The 18,738-nt window shown below is 39.3% G+C and overlaps 1 protein-coding gene across 1 annotated transcript; it reads right to left on the reverse strand.

Annotated features, from left to right (window-relative positions):
• Positions 1-1,214: 1,214 nt before the first annotated feature.
• LOC149026933 (Protein phosphatase 2C family protein) lies at positions 1,215-16,974 on the reverse strand. Its single transcript, XM_089157474.1, has 8 exons — positions 16,809-16,974; positions 15,193-15,335; positions 14,357-14,455; positions 14,095-14,253; positions 10,513-10,599; positions 10,160-10,251; positions 2,431-2,502; positions 1,215-1,737 (listed from the first exon to the last, which is right to left on the reverse strand). The coding sequence occupies exons 1-8, from the start codon at positions 16,883-16,885 to the stop codon at positions 1,609-1,611; spliced, it is 858 nt and encodes a 285-aa protein (XP_089013600.1). The 5' UTR covers positions 16,886-16,974; the 3' UTR covers positions 1,215-1,608.
• Positions 16,975-18,738: the final 1,764 nt, after the last annotated feature.

An 18,738-nucleotide genomic window follows, 5' to 3' on the forward strand; every position in this document is an offset into this window, starting at 1 on the left:
AGAAAAACCACGAGAACAACTGTTTTCCATGAGTGCTTTCCTCGCATGCTCAAGACACCCATAATCAGGGAATTTTTCCATCTCTACCTAAAGTCGGGGTCTTCTCACCTAGTTTTGTCAACAGTTGATCACACAAAAGTAACGAGGGAGGGCAATGGAGATGGAGGATTTTTAACATTAGATGAAAGCATATTGGGTTAAGGCAGATTCCTTTGCTAAAGCATCAATGGCATTGCCCACGAGGAAGGGAACTACAAAAGCACAAGTGAGAATACAGGAGAAGGAACACCTTCCATACGCTTGTTGTAGACTGTTGAAGCAAAATATGGAAGAGAGCTTGGTTGTTGGCCTCATCTACCACATCTTTTACCTGAAAATCCTTTGCCCATGTTAAAACTTGCAAGCGTTCACTTCACAGCACATCATGCAAGGGAGATCCGACCAAAACAAAACATCAAATTGCCATGAGAATCCCGAGCTTAACCAACATATCCAGCTAGAGATTTCTCTTATTTCACTCCTTCAATCAGAGGCCAAATTTCACCAGTCATATGGGTGAAGAGAAAGGTTGCTGAAGAGGTTCCAAATTCAGGTTAGAGCAAGTACCTATAGAAAGATCGATTCCTTAAACAGTCAATTGGCTCCTATAAAGAATTTTCTCTTTTGAGTAACCCAACCGCTTTCACTGGCAGATGCAATTCAAGAATGACAATTAGCCTTACCCCACTTAACAAATTCTTCAATTATTTTTTTGGAGGGGGGCGGGTTTAATTTTCCCCTTGTTGATTGAATCTTTCGTCTATATTTGGCTAAGACCTAGACCTCTATCTTGCTATTAGGTAGGAGTAGCTTTCCAAAAATCTATCTTGTTTACCATTTCTTATTCAAACAACTGTGAATTTGTAGGTTCATAATCTACATCATGTCCCTATACAGGGCCATCAAATGCACCCCAAGAACCAACCATATAAAATCCACCACGGACTTAGTACTCACAGTGGAGTACATTTATTTCTTTCTCGAGAGTGGATTTCATGTGATTGGTTTCTAAAGTGTTTTGGACATCCTTGTACAACGATGTGACGATCTAGCCTCAATTACCAATGGTGTAAGTGACAAAATATTCATCCAATTAATTACTTGAACGCATCCAGGGCAAGGACATCAATTAAGAAATAACAAGCATATACCATTAAGGATACATTCAAGGATGCATTCAGAAATCAAATTTGAGGTCTTTTTCATTCCATTATCCTTTTAGCCAATATGACAATCCTTAATTGTAATAAAATATAATTTGACATGGATGAATTACAGAACCAGGAATTACTTCCCATCCCCACAACAAGAATGAGATTACCTATATTTATGCGTGGACAAAACTAAACAAATATCTTAACAAAAAAAAAGGACCAAGATCATCTTGAAACCTCAAGGGCCACACTCAAAAACATGGCAACCTATAATCTCGATCTTCTACTTCTAACCCTTTGGAACTGGCCTTCAAAACAACATCAAATAAAACTTGATTACAGACATAACATCAGGCAATATATTGATGCTAAGACCAGTAGAGACAAGTTGAAATAAATACCTAATAATGTATAGTCACGAATTCACAAATTGAACAACAATGCAAGTGATGTTGTCCGTGCTCCCTCGACCATAGGCTTCTTCTACGAGCTTTCTTGATGCAGTCTCGGCATCTGATACGCCCCGTACTATAGCCACTGCTTCCTGGATGGAGGAAACGTACTAATTTGAAATGCAAAGATCAAACTAAACTTAGAATTTAACTATGACACTTAGTAATACCTTATAATGCATGATAGTATCTCAATATTGTTTCTCTTTGCTGGAATTAACTCAGACAAGACTTTATATGCACCAACCACAGAAGTTTAGTTCATGATTTTCCCTGTTTCCCTTATTACAATACAGAAAAAGCTCAACATAGCCCAATCCCGACTAAATGGCATTAACTATTTAAATACAAATAAATAAATTTCTTTTTCATCTCTGAGATGAGTTAAAAAGAATCAATTCAACTTCCTTTGGATTGGTTTAGTAATGGCTTTAAGGAAAGTGGCTGTCAAAGAGGAAGCAAAACTAGCTCATTGACCACAGTTAAGTTAATAAGCGTCAGAGAAAATGAAGGTAAGCTCTATTCAGCCCAGAGCATTTAGTTTTCATTATTTGTGTCCCACTCAAACTTTGGGTTAACCTAAAAACACAACATTTGGGGGGGGGGGGAATTAAGAGAGAATTGACTGTCAAGGAGCAACATAGGCAGTCAAATTATTAAAGTAATAACCAAAATCCCCCACAATTTACAATGAAATACAAGCTCATTTCTCACAGTAACTTGACCACTTCCTGCAAAAAATTTAATAATTTTGAAGTTGACTGCAGCGAAAATAATAGTCTTACCGAATTTGATACAACATTCCATAGTCCATCACTTGCAACAATCAGAAACTCCAAGCCATCAATTTCTTCTTCCTATGCATGTGTGCAACAACAGCAAGAAGTTGATAACGTGGTTATTAACCATGTCTGCACTTGTGTATCATTTATATAGCAAATCAAAACAATGTATAAAAATACAAACCTTTGAGGACATCATATAATTAGAATGCTGATATTGATGCAGTCAGAGCCAATAGTTCCAAAATTATATAAAAAGAAAAAAGGAATGATATTTGGGGTTCCACTAGGTGGTAGCACAATACCTTTTATCGTCAAATAATAATATTTTTTTTAGTAGCCACTCCAATTAAATGGGGGAAGAAACAACCTTCTTTAACACTAAATTGAACTTTGTTTCTTCTACCATGCACTTGAAATACATTCAGTGCAATGACAACAAGAATACAGCAGCAGATAAAGTGGGCAACGAATCAAGCGGATTGAGCCCGACCCGGGACCAAAGGTACTCTCGGGATTGGATCCACGCCAGCCCAAAGTTGACCCAACCTACCCAAACAATCCGGCTGAATATGGAGAAAACAATTAAATACGGGCGCAAATTTGTGGGAACAGATCATCTCTCAATTCCAAGTTGACTGGGCCGATTTGCCAATCCAATTATTAAATGTATCCAATTCCTCAATAGAAGTTCTCAACAGCAGATGAACAAAAAACCAGAGCATGGAGAGGACAATAGTTCATCTTCTTTCTTCCAAGATGAGATAGTTACCCATGTTTTACATGAAACAATAATTTGAGTGTTTTCACCGGACAAATGCATCACGGAACATCTCGATCCATTTGTACGAGTCAAAGATGAATATAGGATATCCATAACCAGCACATGTTGGACACAAAGAGGATCAGGACCCATTACAAGAGTCCCAACAACGTGCACACAAAAAGGGGGCCAAGGGGCAGAGGATTTTTAAAATAAGCCGATGGCTAAGTAAAAATATTTGGAACAATCATATGATTGGGCTATGATGTATGAGTGGAACAGTGGACGGTTCAAAAGCATCACACAGATAAACTCTGAGTAGCCAAAACCATAGTTGTCATGATGACAAGGCGATCCAAGGCGTTTTAGGGTGTTGAAGCGTTTAGGCAGTAAGGGACCCGCTAAGGCGGTGTCAAGGCAAGTATGCCGATATAATGTGCAATGCCCCTTCCCCTACTTTTCTATCGTAAGTACACTATACCTTTAACAGAGGAAAGTCAGGGATTTTCTTCAGTCCTAGCCCCCCCCCCCCCCCCCCCAAACAAAAGGTAGGCTGAAAAGATGGTTCTTGCATATTCTTCGCATTAAATATGACATGGAACCAAGAAATACCTCGGCATCCCCCTGGACTTTAAGGCACACAAGCAGGAATTCCTTGCAGAAATTCAAGAAAAATCTCAGAGGAAAATGGCAGGTTCAAAGGATAGGTTGCTTATGCAGGCTGGGAAGGCAATTCCTATCAACTAAGTGACATCCACTCTATCTAATTTTGCAGGAGAACTTCCATAACTACCGGCAGGCCACCATGACAGTGTCTGGGAATCAACAGTAAACTTCTTTTGGGTGCACCAACAATGGTGGAAGGAAAATCCATTGGATAGGCTGGGACAAGCTCTGTCATTAAAAATTAAAGGGAGGATTCGGTTTCAAGCACCCCCACTTCCAAAATTTGGCTCTACTGGCAAGTTAACTTGGGACTGTATGGCAAAACCCTGATGCTCGGTGGTGCAAGACCTAAAAGGCTATCTAATTTCCTTCACCTGCCTTCCTGGAAGCGCGACTAGGCCATAGACCCTCGTGGTCATGGCACAGCATCCTTGCTGGGAGAGATGTGCTTCGCAAGGGGCGATATGGCGTATTAAAGATGGTTCAAAGGTGGGAATCTGGGAGGACCCATGGGTCCAAACAGGTTAGTTTTAAAATCCAAAGCCTGCAATGGGAAGGGTGTCATCTAATATGGGTTAGTGAATTGTTGGATGATCTGAGAGGATGGAAGATTTAACATACTGGAAAGCCTTTTCTCTAATCTGGATGTTTTAGATATTCTCAAACTCCGACCAAACGCAGTACTATATGAAGACTATTTAAGCTGAGGATAATCGGTGAATAAAGCCTTTACCGTGAAGTCAGCCTACCACCTGTTGCTAAATTTAAAGGACCAAGAGTCTGCACTGCTACCCTCTTTGTCCTCTAGTGGAGCTTACTGGCGAGTGAAACCAAGATATTTGGAAAATTGTATGGAATTCAAAATCCCTGCCCAAATGGTGTAGCAGTGGCAGCCTATCTACAGTCTAGAAAAGTCATTCCCCGCTGTGGTGCACCATTGGAGACGGTAGAACACTTGTTCCTTTCCAGCCCATATGCACATGCAATTTGGTCTGGATCGACATTGTCATATCTCATTCCTCACAATCAAGAGTTATCAGTGCCTGTATGGTTGAAGGATGGAAATCTCTGTTCTCCTCGGATAAATTTGCTGCAAGAGAGCTATTTAGTTTTGCATCCTTTATATGCTGGGCGATTTGGCTTTCACAAAATGACTTATTCTTCTGGAAGATTTCTATGCCCCCGCTGAAGTTGTTGGAAGCAGAGTTCATAAACTGTTCTGTGAATTCTGGTCTGCCACCAATCTTCCCTCCAGCTCTCTCCAGCACCCCCCCCCCAATCTCGCGGGATGGTCACCCCTAAGGAAGTTTGGGTTAGAGTTAAACTCCTATGCATCTTTCACTTTGGGTAACTAATGGGGTGTTAGAAGCTTATTGGAAGAAATCATCTTGGTGCCACTGTATTCGCCATTTCAGATTTTGTGTTGATCCCATTGGCGCTGGTAGGGAAGTGGATGCAATTTTGGATGGGGTTCTAATGGCGGTTGGTCAGTGTTTCTTTTGCCTGGTCATTGAATCAGACTGTTGTATGGCGATTGATGCTCTGGACTCAGGCTGCACTGATCTTATCTATCTTAACTCCTTGGTTGAAGAAATCCTCTCTGTTTCAGCTCCCCCCCCCCTGCCGCAGGTTGAATTTTCCTTTGTTCCAAGTTGGTTAACTCTCTTGCTGATTCCCTTGCCTTCAAAGGCACTTCCACGCAGTCCCGGATGTCTTGACCTGTGATTTGTCCATGGCTCCTTTCCTCTACGGGAAGGAGATGCATGGTTGCAACCACTCTGTTTCTGAATAAAGTCTCATCCCCCATCCCATTTTTTTATTTAAAAAAAAAAAAAAAAGAAAAGCAAAAAAAAAGGGCGGTCGGCCTCCTTATCTTTTTGGAAATTTATTTTCATATAAGTAATGTCATATTTTAGTCTGTTACTAATTAAATTACTGCAAAGAGTGTACAATAAGGCAGCAACCACCAGGCCCCTAAAAAAAGCTTGGACGGCTAACTGGTGCCTTGGCAATGCCTTGACAACCATGGCAAAGACAATGTTGAGATGGATGAGTGGTATAACAAGGAAGATAAAGGAACGATCATATTGGAGCTGATTTAGAAGTAGCTCCGGCACATTATAACCTATGAGAGAGTTATAAAGGTGGAATGACCATGTCCAACAGAAGGCCTTTGGGTGCTCCAATCTCAAGGAATGATTTAATTCAGATTGAAGGAACTATAAGATCCAGGGGCAGACCTAAAATAAACTTGGAGAAGTGGTAAGGGCAGACATGCATAACTTAGGCAATGTGTTATCACCTCCACAAAGCTGATTGGAGGAAAAAGATTCATGTACCCAACCCCTTTTAGTTGGGAAAAGGCTGAGTTGTTATTGTATCATCTTTTGGAGGTTCATATAAATTTTAGAGTTTTTTTTACTGGTGCCCACTTGAGTGGGGGGGGGGGGGGACTCTAGGCACCCCCCTTAAGTGGGAAAAAAAAATTGCCAGTTCTCCAATTCCAAAATTATTGGTTACCCGTTGTTAGACATTTTGTTAAGTAATTCAAAATTTGAAAGGACCCTAATGCCCTTAAGGGAGTGTCATGACCAAATTACCCTCCCTACACAAACCTTTGGTCTTCCTACACCTCACTAAGAACTGCCCACCACTGCTAGAAACAGCCCAACCTGTCTCCTGCTGGCAACCACTGCCCCCAACTTTCCCCCCACCAGAAATCACCCACCACCGCCGGTTCCTCCAGCATATTTGTTGGTTAAATGGCTACCAAGAGCTACCATCACAGCCCGACAGATGTAATTCTCCAAAGCAATCAGTTTAATTCCTTTGAGTTCTCTCTGCTTCTCTTTCTCCATAATTTCGTGAATACCAGGATCAACAATATAGATTAACTGATTCCCCCAAGCATGTACGGCAACCCTCCTCATTTCAATCCCTTGTTCAATCGAAACCCACTTCGAACAATTCAACAAAGACAACAATGTGGATGAATCCAAATCTCTTTGCCTCTTCAAACACATCAGATGACTGAGGAGACTGAATTCCCCATCTTCTTTTGTTCATCCTCTCTTTCCTGCACCATATCGACCCCTGCCTCATCCTCTCGATTCTCGGGTTGTTGCTCAAGTAATTGTAACGGAATCAACGGATCCCGATGCGATGGATCACAGAAACTAGAATCAATTTGTAATGTGATTGAATCATTGGCAATTAGCACCCATGGAACCATAGGCAAGGAGTGAGATGGGTGAAGTCCTAACGGGAGACCCGATTGTGCGTGCGATTGATCCATAAATAAATAAAACCTCAAAATATTCAAACTAAAGCCTAATCACACCCCAATTTGTTCAAAAGAAAAAGAAAGATAATTGCAAACAGAGGTCCCATAGAATAAAGAAAAAACCTTAGAGAGCTATACTGCTAGAAGGTGGGGCAATCGTTGCCAATAGGGGCGAAGGGGTGGGCGGTTTCCGGTGGTGGTGGGTGGATTTCAGCAAAGTGTAGGATGAAGATGGGCAAAGGGAGAATCCCTCTTAGGTGAGGGGAGGGTAATTTGGTCATAACACCCCCTTATGGACATTAGGGTCATTTCAAATTCAAATTTGAATTACTTAATAGAATGTCTAACAGTAGGTAATCAATAATTTTGGAATTGGGGAACCAATAATTTTTTTCACTTAAGGGGGTTCCTAGAGTTTCACCCTCACTTAAGTGGGTCACTAGTAAAAAACTCTAAACTTATTTTCACATTCGAGACAACAACAAAAAAAAAAAATGCAGTCACAGTGATGCAATGGGATCATCCGGACCAACATAAACCAAAGCATGAAGTGGACTAGGTCCAGACAGTGATTATGCCAAATAGTGGACTTGATTCAGCCCACATGGACTTAGTTGATCAATTAATGAGAAATTTATGTTACGGTCCCCTCAATAGGGACTAAACACGAGTTGGGTCCCTAATGTCACTAAACTTGCATCTAGGTCCATACATCATCAAAGGCCATTTGAAACCACAAGTAAAATTCGAATTTTAAAGTTAGTATGACCAAATTACCTCTTATGTTAAAATGACTCAAATGCCCCTTAAATTAAATCCTCTTTTCGAAGTTGAACCCTAAACCTATAGTTACAATTTTACCACCTAGTATCCTATTTTCAAAAACCAAAAAACCATACAGGTGGGTGGGTGAAGGGATTCCCACTTCACCCTACCAAAAATCACCCACCATCGCTAGAAACCTCCACCCACAAAAAAGAAAATTTCCAACAATGCTCACCATGAGCACACCCTCTCTCCTTCAAAAAATCTTTAGTTCAAAACCCCCTCCTAAATGGCAAACAAACTCTCACTTCTCACAGCCGAATGAGAGGTACCACTCGCAATTCTGCACACTATTGCCCCCGTGGTATTTGCCTCAAAATGCAGTCCAAAGTGCTTTCAAGGGATTAGCCGTTCTTGTCTTTACACACCTCTTGTCTCAGAGAGAACAAGGTTCAACCAAACTCAAAGTGACAATCAGCTCATCCGAAGAAAATTGTTATAATTTTACTTCTTAAAAACCCAAGAGGATTCTGAGAATCGCTAACCTCTAATTTTCACTTTCAATACTCAGATCAGATGGTTAAATCTGAGAATCAAAGGAGTGTTATTGCTGCTCTGGATAGCTTTTTTGAGCTTTTCTGACGCTCCATTTGTGTGCATTTTCTGAGGGACATGGAGCCAGAGAAGGGGAAAATGGGTTGCTGGGATTTATGTTGCCTGAGAAGGAAGAAGCTGAGAACCACGACAGCATTTTAGTGGAGTCGTTAGATTTTTATTTGAAACATTGAGATCGAACACCCTACAAATTGTAGCCTAAGCAGTTTTCTTTTTTGGGTGCGTGATTTCCAGCAGGGCTAAAGAAGAAGATGTCACCTATATGGTTTTGAGAATAAGGTATGGGGAAATTTTGTGATTTCATTTCTTTTAATTTAAGATGAGGGTTTTATGGTCATTTCATGTCTGACGAAAACACCCATGTGATGGTGTTAGTTTCAGCTGGACCCGGATGTAATTTTAGCGACATTAAGGACCCAACCCGAGTTTAGACCTTATCAAAGGGACCCTAATGTAAATTTCTCTTCTGTATTTGTAATAAGCAACCAAATACAGAAGTTTGATTAGGATAAGAGTTTCCTACTCAGAATAGGATTTATTTTTATGCTTTCTATTTAAACATTCTAAGAGCCAAACCAAGAACTCCACCCCCAACACCCCCCCCTCAAAAAAAAAAAGACTTAAGATCTGAATGAAACCAAATTTGCCTTGCGCATGGAACTGTGTGACTCAGTCTTGAGTGAGAAGCAGAACCCAGTGGGGGAGGCCTGAGTTACATATCGGTTGGATTTTCAGTTATGGCTTGCTCTGTGATTTTGTTCCATTCACATTAACAGATCCAAAATTATATATAGAGATTAGCATCTGCTGTTTAAATTACCAGCAATATCTTTTTATAGAATTGGCAAACCCCCTGTTTCTGGAACCTATTTACAGCCTGAACTTGACCAGGGTTTGAGAGATAGGCCCTGCTTCTGAAGTCACTTTTCTGAGAATTCCAAAATTTAGATTTAGATCTTTAAACTCACTCCTAATCCTACCATCTGATTGCTATAATATTTTTTGAATCAAATTTGAGTATTAAACGGTCCAAATTTCAGCCCATTCCAATGGTCTGGTTTGATTTTATTTAGGTTTTCCAGTTTCAGGTTCGCAGATTCAGATTTCTTATTTTGAAAATTACTTCAAATATAATACTTGGATCTCCCCCATATTTTGAAGGGCTCTTATTCCTACACTTCTTTGAATATTTCCTAAAATCTTACCTTCATCTGAGAAGGATAAAATTTCTGTTAATCCACGAGTTGATTATCTGAGTTGGCTTTGCCTGGGATTGTAGCTAGAGAGATCATTCTTCCAACCCCCCCCCCCACCAACTTCCGTTCATATTTTAGCTTTGGTTAGAGGCTTCACTCCTAATCCATCATCTATAAATAGACACATTTCCAACATTTTGAATGTCACATAGCATACCAAGTACCCCCAAACTGTTCTGCCAATCCTATACGGAATGAGTTTGCATACATTCCCCCACCTTCAAGGCAAAAAAGAATTATTTTGCGTGTACTCTATGAGAAGTATCGAACTCAAGTAGAAATTGTTGATGTGACAAATTATTATCTTAATTGCTCCAATATCCTCCGTTTTATAAACCATTAACAAGGATAAATGCATGGAAAACGAAATGAGATTTTGGATACCTGAATTTCTGGTTCAGCAACAACATATCGTTTAAGTAGTTTGTTTCCAAATGCACGAGACACAGCCAGAATGCCCTGAACACGCCAAGTTCCTGGTTAAATCCAACCGCAGGGTAAGAAACTATAGGAGAAGTTTTATAAATGAATACATTATATCAGGGTCTGCCTGAAAAGAAGCTTAATCCAAAAATGAGTGAGCTGAAGTTTGCCACATGGCACATAACCTCACACAGTGATTTTCATGCCTAATGTCCTAAACCTGAAGACTTGAACTCCATAAAAATTTCGACATTCAGAAGAGCTGGGAGAAGGGGGGGGGTGTGGAGGAAGCAAGAGGGAGGAAATATACTGACCTACCCATCTGATGTCCCCTCCTGCCTGTTCAATCCTTTTGCGTTCATCAGATCTATCAGGTTTGTGATCAATTGACAGCGGGATAGCTGCAGTAGAAAAAAATAAATTACCCAATAAATAGAAAATAAGGAAATTTTACCTCTAGATTCATAAGACCCAAGAAATCAACAGTCATAAAGAAGTACATGCCTACACCAGAATAAAATATAGAACACTGATGACATACCAGTTTCATCCACTCTTAATCACCAGCTGACTATACAGAACAGAAAATTAACAAGAAATAACAAGATCAAGGATCATGAATCCATATGACCATGCAATGAATGTATCATGCAAAAGAAGTATGTTATACAGCTATAGCCACAGTTGTGAATTTGTAAATAGAGCCCAGGCTAAGTAAGCCTAAGAATTCAAGGTATCAAGGAGGATTAAAAGAGCAGTTCAAGAGTTCAACATCTGAACTCACAGCCTTACTTTCAAGACTAAGTCCTCAGTATGCTGTTTGGAATTGCATGGTAAGGCAATTGGACCAATAAAGGGAAAACGTTCTAGAGTAGGCACAGACCTTATATCCAGGGAACAATTGGTATGGCTAGATTGAGAGTGGTAAAGTTCTTTATTTTAAGGCTATGACATGCATCCAGAAGCCCTAGAGTTAATCCACACCCTGTTTGATCCAGAGGCTATTGACAATATGGGATTATAATTGAACTGTGAAGTGAATCCTATCCCATACACTTACTTATCGGTCCCCAATTCAACCCTCTCTGGTTTGCAATTCCACTCATAGGAATGGAGTATAGACTACGTCATTAGGTAAGTAAAAACCTTTTCACTGGGAAGCTCTGGTCACAAATGAAATGCGCATCCTTCCCAAGCAGACTTGGCGAATCAAGCAAGGTTTAAAGACCATAAAAAGAACAAACTTCCGTTTTACTAGTTGGATCTGCTTGATTCTTTCTATTCTGTTTAGAAGAAGAGGGATTAAGTAAGTAGTTTATTAGATGTAATGGTAGTCACTTCTAGGTTAAGTTAGTTTTGCTAATCAGCTGCTTCCTTTATCTTAAACTTCCTATCTTTGATAGTTGCCATATTGTAAAGGATCTCTGATGTAGACCACGATCCAAGGTTAGGGTTTGTATTGTAATTCCCTAGAGGAGATGGCTGCCTAGGAGTTTCCAGCAAAGTAATGGATGATTTTAAGGGTTTTCTCACTGTCCAAGCCTCCTGGAAGTATAGTTTCAGATCTGAATTCTAAGAGTTGAAATTCAGATTTGAAAATTGAAGTCCTAGTGCAACTGGGATTCGGCTAGGGTTTTGGGGGAAGTTCTAGGGTTGCTGGTTCTGCAAATTAGAGGTGCTGTTGTTGATACACTGTAGTCCAGAACAGGTTTAGAAAGGTAGGGATGGGTTTTGAAGTGTGGGGCTGCCCCTGGTGGTGGCCATGGAGTCTGTGTCAAGAATTGAGTGGTACATGTGGGGGGACAGCAGTTCCGCTTCTTTAAGGAGACTTCTGGCACTTCTTTTGGAGGAAGCTTCTGACTGAGTGAAAGGGGCCTTCTATCTGATTTGGCCTGAACTGTAGAGTCACTCAAAGTGTTGCCTCCATTGGTAGGACCTCTTGTGTTGGTTCTTCTGGCTTTAGCTCTTCATGGACTGGAGGGACTTGATTTCTTCAGTCTAAGGTGAAAGACTAAGACTGTACTGATGTGCTTAGCTGGCTCGTATCTTCTTGATCTCAGCTGGTAGGTTTAGTGGTAACAGGACAATTACATGACCACTGTGCCTAAACTGAGATACATTCTCTCTTCTCCTAGTGGTGACATCATTGTCATGCAACCAACTCCAGCCAATTACAATGTCACTCACCCTCAAAGGAATTACATCACACCAGATTTCGTCAGAGTAAACATGAAGACTGATAGGCACTAAACATCTCTGAGAGACTTCTAGCCTATCACCATCCAAAAAGAACACATGGTAGGGGTGGGGATGCTCTAATTTCGGATTGGCCTTTTTACAAAAACATCAGACACCAGGTTGACATTACTGCCACTATCAATGAGCACCCCGCCTGTACGATTACCTGCTCTGACACTTGTGTAGAAGGGACAACTCCTCTTCCAATCTTCATCTTCGGCTTCAGATTCAATAGTAAATTCTTTAGAAAGGGAATAATATCCATATTTTATATGCCCTCTATGGAATAATATCCTAACAAGTAACAACCTTGCTCACCATTCATCACACCCAGATCATAGTCCAACACATCAGTTTCAAAGAACAACCTACCATAGTGTTCAGAATCCATGACAAAGGATAGGACTGATGTCTTTTATGGTGCCATCATCCTTTGAAGTGCAAACTTTCATCCACTACCCAGGCTTTGGACCTCCAGCATAAAACACTGGCAGGGTTTCCATTGCTCAAAGTGGATGAACTAAGTTAGTAAAGGTGGAGATCTAAATGGACATGTTGGAAGAAATCGTAGACTATTGAAAGACATGAGAAGGAGATTCAATTTTAGAATTTCTTGTGCCTTATGGATTACAGTTACCAAACACATACTTTGACAACTAGTAACATAAAAAGTCGCAAAAATAGTATTTTTAAGAGATTTCTTTCTAAGATATGTTATTATGTGAGGTCATACAAAGGGCAAATCTAACCACACAACATAGGTTAGCGGTCATAGACATGTGACTTAAAGCACCAAATATTATATACTAGTGAATTGGTCAATTGAGGAAGGTGGGACTTTTAGTAAACTCCATCAATGCTAGTGTGATAAAGTACAACCAAACCCCACCCCCCCCCGGTGCACGCAGGGATAAGAGAAGCTTCATTAAGGAGGAAAGCACGAGAAGCAGCAGCAAAACCACAGCTACTTTACAAGATCAACAAAGCAAACCACACTCACAAAAACCAAACTTCACACAGGGAAACCATTCTCATGTTGGAACAACCCCCAGATTTCAGCTTAGGTAGATAGTTGGCCAACACATTTTCCACCCTTAAGAGTCCACTGAAAGAATGGTCCCACCTTTCCATGTAGAAGTCCCTCCAGCCTCAAGCATAATTATGAACACATTCATTCATAATAAAGACTTTCTGACTCTTTTTCATAAAATTGCATGCTTTGATTTTTGTTCTTTTGGCCAGGGGTATGCGATTGTCCGGGCAGGAGTCGCATTCCTCCTTTGACCAGAAGGTAATCAAACGCTTGTTCGGCCTTGTTTATGTCGAAAGTGACGGTTTTTCAATTTTTAAGACTATATATAGATGTCATTCTTTTGAATACAACAACAACAATAAGCCTTGTCCCAACTAAATGGGGTCGGCTACATGGATTCTTGCCCTCCAATCAGTTCTGTTCGAGGCCATGCTAGATACAAAGCCTAAGCTATACATATCCTTTCTCACCACTTCTCCTAAGGTTATCTTAGTCTACCCCTAGCTCTTCTAGTTCCTTCAATATGGATTAGATGTCATTCTTTTGAATAAGTGTTGAATAATTAGTTCTTTCATACACATTCACTAAACACTCACAAGAGCACGTCTTCACGAAGGCAGCTTACCAGAACCACTCCTACAAGCAACAACCCTAGAATCTCCCACATTTGCAACAAGCAGCCGATCCCCTAGCAGTACAGCTGTTGATGCAGTTGAGCCAGAATCCTTCTGTTGGCCTGTTTCTTGATTCAGGTAATCAGTATCCGTTTGTTTAAATGCTTCAACTGCAGTCAAGGACTTCATGTTGTTAAATAAACAACACAAGTTGCAACAAATAGTAGAGGTATCACAGCCACAAAAATCACTGAAAATTCACCAACCACAGACCAATTGCTGACTTTGTGTCTTTGATAAAATCAGGATGACTGCACACATTCTTGAATAGATTGTTTTTGAGATATTCTGCAGTTCTAGAACCTCCATGACCTAAATTGGATCACAAGGAGAAACCAAGTCAGAAGAATAGGTAACCAAGTACAAATAAGCCTTATCCCACCTAATAGGGTTGGCTGCACAGATCCTCTTTCACCATCAAATTCTATTCAAAGCCGTATAAATGAAGCTAATAGATTATGATACCCAGATATGACAAGATACAGCATAAGAGACTGTCTTAAAATCCTCAACCGAACATGCATGAAATTTTGTAAGTTGGGTCAATCAAAGGGAGAATAGTAATGTAGAGTATGGCATAAATCCCAATTTAACACATCCAAATTCGATGACTACTAAGTTGCACAGATCCTCTTTCACCGTCAAATTCTATTCAAAGCCGTATAAATGAAGCTAATAGATTATGATACCCCGATATAACAAGATACAGCATAAGAGACTGTCTTAAAATCCTCAACCAAACATGCATGAAATTTTGTAAGTTGGGTCAATCAAAGGGAGAATAGTAATGTAGAGTATGGCATAAATCCCAATTTAACACATCCAAATTCGATGACTACTAAGTTGCTCAGGAAAGAAGTGAAAGACAGGTTTTGCAGGGCCAGGTCAAAAAGGACAGTTGAAGCAAAAGCCTGGTCCCTTTGTGACATATTACAAGTCAGACAGAAGATCAAACTCCACCAAAGGAAAGATTAGGCCATTATCAGTTGGATCGTCTTCACTTAAAAAGATAACAAAAGACAGATATTATCACAACATTTGAGGCATACCATCAAAAACACCAAAAAATGCAACCATCTGGCCATCAACTTCTGAAATTCTTGTCTCATAAAAATCCTCCATCGATGTCCTTTTGCCCTTAAAACTGGAATACCCATAGCTGAACCTTCCGCTTGGATTACCAGTGAGGAGGCTGTGGAGTTAACATATTATTTCAGTGAAGATAACACACTACTTGAAATAACTATTCAGCAAAAAGAAGACTTAGATGAAATCAATGAGTTGTGTTTCAAGAAAGTTCTAGAAGCATATAGTCTGAGCAGATTTATAAAAAGATAACAGAAGAGGTTAACATTGATGGCCAGCAGACACCTCAAACTGATAGTCATTATTTCTTTTCTTCTTCATCCAAGGATACAAAAGAATTAGAATAGTTAAGATGATGATATGCTCATTTTTTAGATATAGATGAGGGAAAGAAATGCAGATACAGAATATACTTTTTTATGAGACAGAAACAGCAAAAGTTGGCCAATTTTAAAATAATAATATACAAAATGCAATTAAAAAAATAAAATAAATGGTACACGGAATGAGAAAGGGTGAGATGGATCAGTTGCAACTATAAGATAGAAACAAATGCATATGCACGATGAGCCAATGTTAGCATCAAAATATGACAAACCAGAAGTTGAATGATTTGTCATGCAAAATATAGGCCAATCTCTACCCAATGGAATAAAATAAAAGAAACAAAATGTTTAACTGATGATGGCCCTATTGAGACAATAAGAAGACAAAATGCTTATAAAATTTTTTTGAAGATGTTCCACATGTTAGGTGCTTGAAGCTCAAAGATAGAGTTGAATATATAATAGGAAGCTCCTTTAAGATTTTTATTAGTGCAGTTACATAGATAAGTTAAAAGCAATAGGCAGACAAGATAATTGCCAAATTAGAACCACCGAAATTTAGTCATTGGAGTAAATGGCTAAATGTGTTCGTTATTACTCTTTCTTCTTCCAACTGCTTCAAAAATCAGAACAACCAAAAACTTTTCTGAACGAGGGTTATCTTTTCTTGTGAAAAATGCAGCAAACTAGTCTAGACAGCTCAACACATAAATCAGGTAGCAAAGGTATCCAGACAACTAGAATACAACATAGTTTCTCATATTCATAGTGCTAAACTCTATGATATTGTGAGTTATATTTCTGCGGAGAAAAGCATAAAATAGTGAACAAGACAAACCAATCTCGCAATCATATAAGCTCCACTATTCTATTTTTTGCTTTTCAATACTCCACCTTGTTTTAATAAAGAGCTGCTATTTCGATAATCGATAACTTAGCATAAACGGTTACAAATGAATAATCCGGTGACGGGACAATTTGCTCATCTTGAAAGAAGAGAAGTTTTTCTCCCAAGCTCTATACTATACTCCAAGGCAAAGTATAACGAACTAATCAAAACGAAGGAGAAGGGGAAATGCCGTAATTCAAGCCTAACTCTGAGGAGTGCAGGAAAATTATCAACGGGAAGATATGAACAAGAACAGGTGATGACCCACCGCTGAAAATCAAATTAAGCAACAGGACAGATTCACATTCTAACTCAGAACAACAAATTGATCGTCTTTGATCATGAGGGGGAAAACGAGGTTGACCTGATTCCACCACCGTTAAAGAATTGATAAGGATCCCAGGAAAGATTCATGAGTTCAAAATCCGGCGAAAGATTCATGTGTTCAAAATCCGGCACTAATGTTGCTGTAGTTCGTGTTTCTTCTTCGTCCCCAGCGGAATAGTCACCGGAGGAGAGAGTGAAGAAGGCAAGAGGGAGGTTAGTAAAGCATACCTTCCATATTCCTCTTCTATTTATAATTAATTATTAATTATACGCCGTTGGATATATTCTGATTTACGGATTTACACCTCCACTTTTATTGTTAACACCGCTTCCGTTTCGGGTAGGACGTTTCCGCTGGATTGACATCCTCAGCAATTCCCGCCTCCCTATGAATTTTTTATAATTCTTATTTAGGATTGCGGCTCATAAAATTAATGGGTCAGGTTTGACTCAGTACCCATAAAATTATTTAAGTAATTTTCATATGCACCAATCAGACCCTTGGGTGAAACTAGATGGAAGCTCTAGAATACTCACTCAAACCCATCAAAGGTGTTGAATCTGTTTTCACCCAAGGGTCTGATTTGAATCTCTGCACATAAACTTTTTCTTTTGTTTTGTAGGTCTATTTATGGATCTGTTCATAGTTTGCTAAGTCATATAGTTTCAATACAATGTATTACTTGAAGTTCATTGGTTTTCCTGTGGATAACATGATACAAATGAACCATACAAGTTTGTTTTGTATCTTGTATGGTTCATTTGTATCATGATTTTCATGATTCAATGCTCTATTTTTATTTTTTTTTGGTTTGCCTACTCCGGTTTTCTAAACCGGTGGTTCGACCCGCGTGAACCACTTGGCTATGGTGTGTGAGTCTCCTAGTGGAGATTTTTTGCATCCACAAGGATTCGATACCGGAACCTTGCTTAAGCAAACCAAGCTGCTTACCACTTGGACCAACCCCGTTGGTGATTCAATGCTCTATTTATTGATTCTTTGGCATCTATACGACACCCAATTTCTACTTTTTATATTTACCTAGAGATATTAATAAGTGATATTTGAGCTGTCACAGTTTAAAACAACTACAGATTTAAAAAAAAAAAAAAAAGAGTACTACTACAGTTTTTAGATGACATTTAAAACGAGCACCTCAACTTGTTTTCTTGGGGAGTTAAAGATGAAGAAATATCAACAGCTCACTCATCCCTAATATTCCCTCCTTGGAGAGGTTTGTGAGAGAGAGTTAAGAAATGAGCAAATTCAAAGGAGACAAGTTTTGGAGGGAATGTTTCTTTGGAAATTCAAACTTGTATTTATAGATTTTAGCCCTGAATGATCGTTCACAATTGTTAGATTTATTCGAGCACATGTGTTGAGATCATAAAAATCGTTGAACTTAAGATATGGGTATCAGAATCATTTTAAAATTTCAATTTTATTTGAAACTTACTAGTGATCTACTACGGTCATTAACAGAATGGCCTTTGTGGTTTCTGAAACATTAGTGGGTTAAATAACACCATGAACAAGCCCCAACTTATGAAATTTCTTTTTCTCCTCTCTGCCCCTCACAACTTTTAAAAATTTCTTCGATTTCCTTCTCAAAATTTTGATATTTTCCACTGATCCTCTTTCATTTGTGAAATATCAAGTAACCCCCATTGGAGAAAAATTTTAACCCTAAAGATAATGGGTAGAAAATTCTGTGTGTTGTGTGAAAATATCGGTGCTTGGCTCTTTCGATGTTAAATCTTGACTCCACCCCCTGGCGGAAGATATACAATTTTTACCCACGTGTCCAAAAACTTTGAACTTAACATCCCCTTCAGAATTGTCTTGGTCTTTTTTTTTGTGTGTGTTTTTTACCGTTTCCTCGAAGAGATTTATTAACAAAATGTTTAGGTATCCGGGTAGAAAAGGTTATGGTTAACCCGTGGATTAGGTGGTCCCAAGTTTACTA

This window comes from Hakea prostrata, chromosome 1 (genome assembly GCF_041222555.1).
Source record: "Hakea prostrata isolate BN-2017 chromosome 1, UWA_Hpros_2, whole genome shotgun sequence".
In the NCBI taxonomy this organism is placed as follows: domain Eukaryota; kingdom Viridiplantae; phylum Streptophyta; class Magnoliopsida; order Proteales; family Proteaceae; genus Hakea; species Hakea prostrata.